The 9,653-nt window shown below is 32.7% G+C and overlaps 1 protein-coding gene across 1 annotated transcript; it reads right to left on the reverse strand.

The window, feature by feature from the left end:
• Positions 1-7,985: 7,985 nt before the first annotated feature.
• LOC132756867 (uncharacterized) lies at positions 7,986-9,599 on the reverse strand. The gene is made up of 2 exons (XM_060748012.1): positions 9,480-9,599; positions 7,986-8,670 (listed from the first exon to the last, which is right to left on the reverse strand). Exons 1-2 carry the CDS (start codon positions 9,497-9,499, stop codon positions 7,986-7,988), a joined length of 705 nt encoding a protein of 234 aa, XP_060603995.1. The 5' UTR covers positions 9,500-9,599.
• Between the last annotated feature and the right edge of the window lie 54 nt (positions 9,600-9,653).

A 9,653-nucleotide genomic window follows, 5' to 3' on the forward strand; every position in this document is an offset into this window, starting at 1 on the left:
GAAATTAAGGATAAAGAATTTAAAATATAATGGAATATGGTAGAATATGCAAGAAAAAATATCTGACATATGTTTGCGGTTCGGCAAGCCTCGTTACAGCCCATTGGGCGGATCACCTCGGGACGGATATTCCGATCTGAACCGCAAAATATGACAGATATTATTATTGACAAACGTAACTACCATCGATTATACAAGTCTATATTTGGTATTTCTATCTAACATTGTAATTGTCATAAAAGATGACAAAAACCTTTATGAAACTCAATAAAAACAAAATTAGTATATGTCTTTATTTCTAAGGTACAGACACCAAATAAAGGCTATCAAAACAATCGAGACCTGCATCTTCACTTATGGCAATGATTTACATCCCCCTTCTGGCAAATAGGGCATTTTCCCACCATTTGAGACAACAAAAAGGGGGGTGAAAAAGGCGTTTAAAGGCGTGCATATAACGTAATGGGTTAAATATGTAAACACTAAGTGAAAGGTCTTTGCAGATTTTAGTCGCAAGATTTCAAAATTTTAATCGATACAGTTATTTACATTTCTTGCTTTGTCTATAGCTTAGAATTTAACTATTTTCTTCTTACAACAAATGGTATGTGTAAAGAATGAGCACTAAAATACTTCCTTGTCACATTTGATATAAACATGTAATGATATTTATAAGGGAATGACCGTTGTTTTCCCTAATCGTTAAAAGCTTATGTCCACAGCATAACAAGTAAGGCCACATAATCCATTTTGATGAAAATGATATCCAAAAATGATATCCGTGTACCGATGGAAATATTTCTAATTTGTTTACTTTGCTTCAAGTGATATTAAATATGACAAAGGAATAATATACGCCCCTCTTGAGAATAAAGGGACGTCTGGCAAAAGGAATTTGATCGGACTCACGGGAACCCTCTAGCAATCGTTATATCAAATAAAAGCAAATTCTTTGGCACATTTAGATGATTACAGACAAAAATGACCGATATAATTGCTCTAACTTATCTAACGATGATGTATAAGATAATTGAACAATTGATGACTAAAGAGATACATGTGAATATCATAATACTTAATTGTAAAAATGTTCTTGTTTTTTTTTTTTGAATAGAGAAAATATGAGCATATATTTTAATACTCGTACATGTATACTGCAACTTATTGCTATTATGCCGTTTTAATTCATTTTATAGGCTCTGATTGTTTACATACTAATACAGGATTAGGGTTACGCGTGTTGTATATAATCTTTAATTTGACAGAAATGGTAAGGAAACAACAAAGATGGGACACTATGTGATGATGTTTACTTTGAGGATATTTCATCTTCAACGTTTGAGCTCAAAATCTCACAAAAATGGGCTTGTCTGCATGAAATGTCAAGAGTCAAAATAGAAACGATACAGATCGCAGGGTTAACAATAAAGTATATAATCATTTTCTCTTTTAACTTATACTTAAACTAATTCATTTGACATTCTCAATCTTCAAAATATTTAAATCTTTTAGTATGCTCATCACGTAGAATGTAAAACAGATTACTTTCACAGCAGAAAAGACAGTTTTGTAGATTATTGATCTCGAAAGATTTATTGTTTTTAAAACTAATATTTGGACACAGAAAGGAAGTTATAAATGTTATTTAGAGTATATATGTCATTTCAATGTTATACCGCCTACTTTTGAATGCTTAAACGTTTAAGACTTTTGTTCTCACAACATCAGGTAATAAATGCAGTATAGTGGCTGTAAAGGCTCGTCTAATTTACTTTGTTTAGACATGTGCGCTCACATATTATACTTTGTTTAGTATTGTAAATTGAATATAGCTTATGCTGGCGATAGGAAACAAACGAAATGGTTGGTGTATCTTTTATTTGATCTTTATTTTGAGTTCAATAACCTAAGACAGAAATATTCTCACAGAAATGCAATGTTTCCATATCAATATATAAAATAATTACAGGTGTTTATGTGTTTGGATCCAGTCTATGTGTTAAATTTGCCATATTTTCAGTCTATTTGATGCCATAGCAACCAGAATGTTGAACATAGGAAGAAAAGAAAAAGAGGTGCATAATCTCCATACTGCCATTTATCCATATATCAAGTTTCATAAAAATATTGTCAGTACTTTTTGCGTTATCGCGGGATTCAGATTTGTGGACGGAAAACTGACAGACAGACAGATAGATAGATAGACAGACAGACGGACAGACGGGCGGAGGGTAAACCTAAAGTCCCCTCCGGTTAAACCGGTAGGGGACTAATAAAATCAGGATCATCTGATCCTGATCCTGATCTTTTCTCTGTGAACACGGGGCCAGAGCTGTCTCATCCGAGCAAGTATTTATATGTCGCTACTTTAAGTGTTAGTTGTAATATTTTTATTTTGGATGAAGATTTGATTTAAGTTTCCAGGAAACGTAAGGTTGGTGAATTTATGTTTGACCTATAATTGTGGTGGCGTTTTCAAGTTATCGAATGTAGCGATGAAACGCTCTGTTTCACCACGAAAGATATGTTATTGTCGCATAATTTCATTTAAACAGCAAAAGCCAGTTATTAAAGAAGTAAAGGTATTTTTCTTCGAGACAGTTATGCCGCGTAGGAGTTAAAGGAGGCAGTTTTAGCCTACATATTTACTATATTCCTTCATTTTTTTCCTTGCAAAGTGCAACGATCCGGTATATATTTTGTTGACTATCATCGGTACATCCTGCTACCAAATACCAGTTTTCTACGGGTTAGGATTGGGACCATCGTGGTTATACTTTATAGTACAAAGGGCGACAGTGGGATGACGACAATACGACAGTGCAATGACGACAGTGCAATAATGCGATGGCGACAATACGATAGTGCGATAATACTTTCGACCTGTCGCCATAGCGGTATCATACTGTCGCCATAGCGTTATCGCACTATCATCATCGCGTTGTAGCACTGTCGCATTATTTGTTATTGCATATTCGCAGTGTCGTCATCGCGTTATCGCACTGTCGTCACCGCACTATCGTATTCTCGCCATCGTCTTATCGCATTGTCGACTTTCACCTTCCGGTCTGATTTGGAGGCTATAAACTGCTGACGAATAATCTGACGATATAGAAAATGGGAAAACAATTTTACTTTTGTAAATAGGTTTTTTTTTGGGGGGGGGGGGGGGGTTCTCTTTTTCCTTTTCTTTTATTCTTTCTTTTTCTCTTTTGTATACTTAAAACGTCTAAATAAAATTATCAATGAATAATAAGTAACATTTTATATCCAAAGATATGAGAAATACACGGAAAATGTAATAAATTGTGTAAAACTTTGATATACGGAGTGCAGGCAGGAACTTGTATTTCAAAAGAGACAAATAGCAGTCACCGTTGATTGTCTCGGTATTTCCGTCTTGGTCTTGGAAAAAGAATGTAGGCGAATGCTTTCAGATGGAAAAGATGTTATGTTGATATTTAAAAGATGCAAAAATGTAAAAATAATTGGTATTACTTATATAAAATACATACAAATCATATTCATAGATCATATTAAAAATATGTATAAAAATAAAAATTTGTAATGGAAAATGATAATGATGATTATGTAAATTTGAACAGTCTGTGTAAAACACAAAAAGAAAAGATTCCCTATATTTAACTTGTCGAAAGTACATAGGTTTTCTGGACAAATACATAGAAAGTTCATTAATAACTTGTCAGCACTGATCACTATAAAAAAAAACTTGTTTGTTTGTTTTGGGTTTTACGTCACATCGACATATATCGCGACGTTCCAGCTTTACTGGTGGAGGAAGACCTCAGGTTCCCTTCTGTGCATATTTCAGGCACGAACGGTCACCTGAGTAGAAGCACCGACTAGCTGGATAGCTTCCTCACATGAAAGAATCCAAAGTCCCTGTCGGGATTCGAATCCACTATAAATACTGATAAACCACTTAGTAATAAATGTACCTATTAAATTGAAATTGGTCATCGGTGGTTTTATTGTTGTGTTAGATATAGAATGTGTTGTATTACTAATAGTGTTATAAAAAAGAAATGTACGTCAAAACATAATATTGTCTATATATCTAATATAAGTGTTCAGCAATTTTCACTAGTCAGCATTGGTGGACATAGTGAGACAAGGTGTTTCAATCTTGAAAAAAACATCTATCTACCTCTATTTCTATTACATTGTATATTCTTTCCGGAAAAGTGGAAAAGTACTTTCTGTTTTGAGGGGAAAACATGCAAAGTTCAAATTACCGACTACCTGCTGGTAGGTAGTTTGGGATAACGAATGACCAACTACCAGCTAGTTTAGCTGCTGAGCAACTAAAATATAAAAGAAATTACTTTTTTGAAAGTGTTTTTTTTTGCCGTACACTATATGGTCAGCAGACTTAATGTACTGTACGTCAAAACCGAAGACCAGTTAAACGTATAGTAGAACCTGCTAACCAGTTCAACTTAAAATGAAAATTGCTGACCACTTATTTTAGATCCAATGAGAAAATTATGTCTTGACGTAAATTTCTTTAATTACAATGTTAGTCAATAGAATAAATTCTACATCTTCAATAAATAATTTCTACATCTTACAAAACAATAAAACCTCTGATGACTAATTCAAAATCTATTAGAAATAAATCAAGTGAGTTTAGCAGAAATTTTAAGTGAACAATGTTGACCAGTTAGATTTATCTCAATGAACTATATTTAGACTTATAGATAATACTTCATTGCAGTGAAACATGTTTTTCGTATTTTCACTTGTGTCTTGCCGGGCTACTTCCTTCTAAATTCAGCCAATATACACAATTTTAGGGCAAGTCTTTCAAATTGTTATGTCATAAAGAGAAACATCTATCAAATAATACAGCAACTCATGAAATATGTTTCATACCACTCGATAAGAAATAAATCCTGTTTTTATGGGGGAAAACTTGAATATCCTCTATGTACTACTGACCATTAAATATTTTGTTTTATTACCTGATACCTTACATAAATGTAATTTGGTATTTTTTTTACTGTTTTCTGAAATTCTAAAAACGTCAACGTTCGCGAACTGTACCGGTCAATAGTTTCGACTGTTTCCCTTGCGTGTTCTGACGTCATTGACGTCATAGAGGATTCCCACTTGAAGAGTCCATCGATCTTGATCATGAACCAGACGTGACGTGACATAGTTAAAGTATTAAGTTTAATTATGAACATATGAGCAAAACTATGTTCTTGTTCCTTTTTTCTTCTGCAAGTACTGTTAAAACAGTAATTGATCAGGTAATAAAACAGTTATTTCATATGTGATTTGGGAACAGTCAAACAGTTGTCCCTCGGTGTCGGGGATAGTGTTTTGAACTGTTGCCCTCGGCCTACGGCCTTGGGCAACAGTTCTAAACACTACCCCCTCCACCTCGGGCCAACAGTTTGACTGTTCCCAAATTACATATGAAATAACTGTATAATCTTTTATGTCAACATAATACCATTTTTTTCATCTGAAATCTTTCGACTTTTTAAAAAGTTTCACACAGTTTATTACATTTCCCAGTGATGTTATATACTAGTATAAACTCTTTAAGTATTTCCCCTATATTATTTCACTTTTTATTTAATTTATTTTTCATCTAGACGTTTTGTAACAAAAAAGAAAAAAAAGGACACAAAAAAGAAGAAAGAAATACTATTGACAAAAAGTAAAATTATTTTCCCAAATGTTTCAACAGAGGGCGACAATGCTTAGTGCGATGACGACAATACGACAGTTCGATGACAAACAACTGCCAATAGTCAATTGGTGACAGTACGATTTAAAACGCCCATGGCACAACGCGATTGTACTATCCACTTTAGTATTGTCACCATCGCATTTATCGCACTGCGCCATCGGCGTTATCGCACTGTTGTCATCGTACCATCGCACTGTCGCATTATCGTTTAACTGTCGTCATCGCGTTTTCCCTCGCTGTCGCCATCGCCACTATCGCACTGTCTGGAATTAAAAAGTATAACAACGATGACCCTAACAGCATTCGGTAGTTTTAAACTGTATTGTAACGTAAATACATGTACAATGAAATAAAATAGAACAGTACTTCTGAAAACTTTATTTTACATAGCTAAACTAATAAAATGACCTTGTACGAGCTATGATGTTTACAAAATTCTCTGTTTACAGTAACATTGTTTAACAATACAATTTCAATACAATATAATATTTTTTTTACTATTTGCAATGACACTTTATTGTCAATGTGTTACTGAAGCATAGAAGGTGCTTCAGTTTGTGGGATACAATACTGCTACAACCCGCAACCAAATGCATAAAACAAGGATAATAAAAAGATGTGTGATGCTTGCACTCGATAAACTGATGGCTGAAAATTGCTCTTAATAAAATCATGTATGATACTTGTACTCGATAAATACATATATGATACTTGCACTCTGTACAAATAATTATGTGTTATCCATGTCATCAATAAAAACACGTGTAATACTTGTTCTCAATGAAACATGCGTGATTCTTGCACTTAATAACAATATGTGCGATACTAGCACTCAATAAATCACGTGTAATACTTCTTCTCAATGAAACACGCACGATTCTTGCACTCAATAAAAACATGATTGTGTGATACTTGAACTCATTATCAGATGTTTAATACATGCATTCAATAAATATCTGTATGATAATTGCACTCAATAAAAACACTTGTAATACTTGCACTTCATAAAACGCGTAAAATTTTTAGGGTGGTAAAGTTTACGGTACATATGTGTAAATGAAATAAAACAAACGTTTTGCGTAAGAATTAAAGTTATTTTAGAGAAATACAGTTTGCAATATGTTCATGAGTTACGTTTTACAATTGTTGATGTAGTTTGTTTTAATTTGCCGACGGGGATGCGTTCATGAGTGACGTAGCTACGAGTAAAAACAATAACTGATATACGCGAGTGCAATGTTATGTGAGCTGACATGTAAAGCATAAACAATGTTTTCATTCATTTTTTATGATATCAAATCATTTTACTATTTTCCCCGGATATCGTGAAACATTTTCTTTGAAGCTGTCTTAAAATCATCAAGTCGCAAAATATATTTATATCAGATTTTCTTAAACTTTTAAATATTAGTGCCTTCGTCATTATCTTCTAGTTTTTTTCTGCCGTCGCAATGCCACACAGCAAAATACCTCGCGAACGACAATACATGACTATGGCAACAGATGTTTATTTATGATAATTTTAAATAAGTAGTGTGAAAGATAACGCATGTAATAACTTAGTTAAAATAAAGATAAGTATTAATAATGTGTAGTGATTAATGATATGATGACATTTCTGCTAGTTAATTGTTATAGCTAGTATAGGAGTTACTGTAGTAAAACGAATACAACATGCCAAAATATAAAAGTTCAAGTATCTAATGAGTCACGTGTTCCTGCCTAAAGTCATGTTTTAAAACACTTAAACAAATGCAATTATGTTGTTTTTTCTATGTTTAAGTTTAGAAGTTGTCAGTAATTAGCAGACAAACAGACTGGAACTGGTACAAAATATCAGAAAATGTATGTGGTAAGTAGTGGTAGATACAAGTGAACTTTTGTGAAGCAAAGAAGCGAAAAGATAAAAAGTGTTAAAAATCTTGTATCCCGGGAAAAGTTTGACAATTTTCCATAAACAATGTAGTCTTCAACATGTAAAATCATTTTTTAGATACATGGATTTTTCCAACCTTGCATAAGTATTACGGAAATTTTAAAAAATTTTAAAATTTTTTTTCCCCTCCTGATAAAGGGTAAAACCAATTATTACTGGGCAAAAACCAAATGAATAAACCCCTAAACCCTTCAACCCCGAAATTAAGCAAAACCATAGACATTTTTTTTGGCCGGGGGTTCCAGGACTTATTGTTAAATATAAGTCCGGGCCCTGTCCCTTTTTTCATTCCCTTTTAAACTTTCTTAAAAAGCCCGTTTTCACCTAATTTCGAAAAATGAAACCTTGATCATCTACACATAACCCATTTCCGTAAATACCAAATTCTTCAAAATCAGGTATATCTAACGTGAATAAATGGTTACCGGAGCTATCAATAGTAGTCAGCTTATATTGTTTGTTCATGATATATATCATACTACCGTCATTACTCACTGCGATGTCAGTATAAGTATACATGGAATATTTGTCTTCTGGTGTGTAAAGATGTTTTATATATTCACCATCAGTTGAATAAATATGTACGGAAAAATAGTCTACAACATATAGTTTGTCACTATGACAGGTTAATGTATAACAATCATGATATGTGCTGACTGATCTAATCAATGACATATCTCCTGTTACATCAACAAAGTGCAGCTTGTTATAACCTGATACTACAGCAATATTATTACCAATGTGACACACATTGTTTAGACAGCGGTCAATATTTATTGATAAGGTACTGATAACTTTATATTGTTTGTTCACTTTTATAAGCTGTCTGTTGAGTCCGTCAGCTAATAAAATATCTCCTGTAGGTAAAACCGATACATCAATAATATCACAATCATCCTCGAGTGTATCGTGTATCTTATAGTTCCGAACATTTATTACACGCCTTAATCTCTGCTCATCAACATTTGTATCATCACGTGCGGTATTTCCTTCATGTAATACCTTTGAACTGTAAAATAAAATCTTCAACAATATAGAAAAAATACCTAAACATTTCACTAAAAAGTACAGTATTTAATTTTCAAAAATCATTAAATAACATTTTCTTGGATATTCATGTACATGTATAGTGAAACTTGATTCTTGATGACATTCAAAATGCTAAGCTTAATGCAATAAAATCTCTTTATTTAAAATAAAGTGTTCCTGACATACCAGTGATATTTTGGTAAATTAAAACACCTTTCATATACTTCATAGATACACAGATAACGACACTTAATATCCCCGAATCCATCTTTAAATATTTGTATTATTATCATTTTGTTGGAAATTGAGGTATAACTTTTTTATTTAAAAACTTTTTGCGATATCGTGTGCTTCAACTGTAGACTTGTGACAGTTAAATTTGGGAAATTGATAAGTACCACTATTATCATGAAAGAATAATAACAGAGTGACCCGTCTTAAAATAATCAATTAATGTGAATCACCACGTGCGAATGCTTCATGTACTTTTTTATAACTGAAATTATTGGTTACTTCGTTCAAAAGTGAAAAGTCCGATACATAAATGTAGAACATTTTTCAAGATTTAATGTTTATCAAGACACCCCGGAAAATACCAGAAGTTAGGGATGTCAAGTAAATGAAGTATGGGGTGTATACGTAAGCGGAATTTTAGCAATGGACTGTTTGCAAATATTGCTTATAATTAAAGATTAACAAAATTTAGTAAATTAAAAGTAGATTGCCATTCATCATTCCTCTGTACTGCTTTTTGGATTAATTGATGTTTTACTTTTAAAAGCTTGTTACCTTTTGTTAAATAATACCATTACCTTGTGCCATCAGTCTTTACATCAAAATCAATTCTTTCTGTAATACAAACATAAAATTACACTTAATAATCCGTGACATAATAAATCAACATGCATTTAAAAAATTGGAGGTGGTTTTGGGAAATTTTTTTGGGGTTGGGTTTTAAAAAAT

This window comes from Ruditapes philippinarum, unplaced genomic scaffold, assembly GCF_026571515.1.
Source record: "Ruditapes philippinarum isolate M1 unplaced genomic scaffold, ASM2657151v2 ctg3671_1_1_1_1, whole genome shotgun sequence".
NCBI classification, from domain to species: domain Eukaryota; kingdom Metazoa; phylum Mollusca; class Bivalvia; order Venerida; family Veneridae; genus Ruditapes; species Ruditapes philippinarum.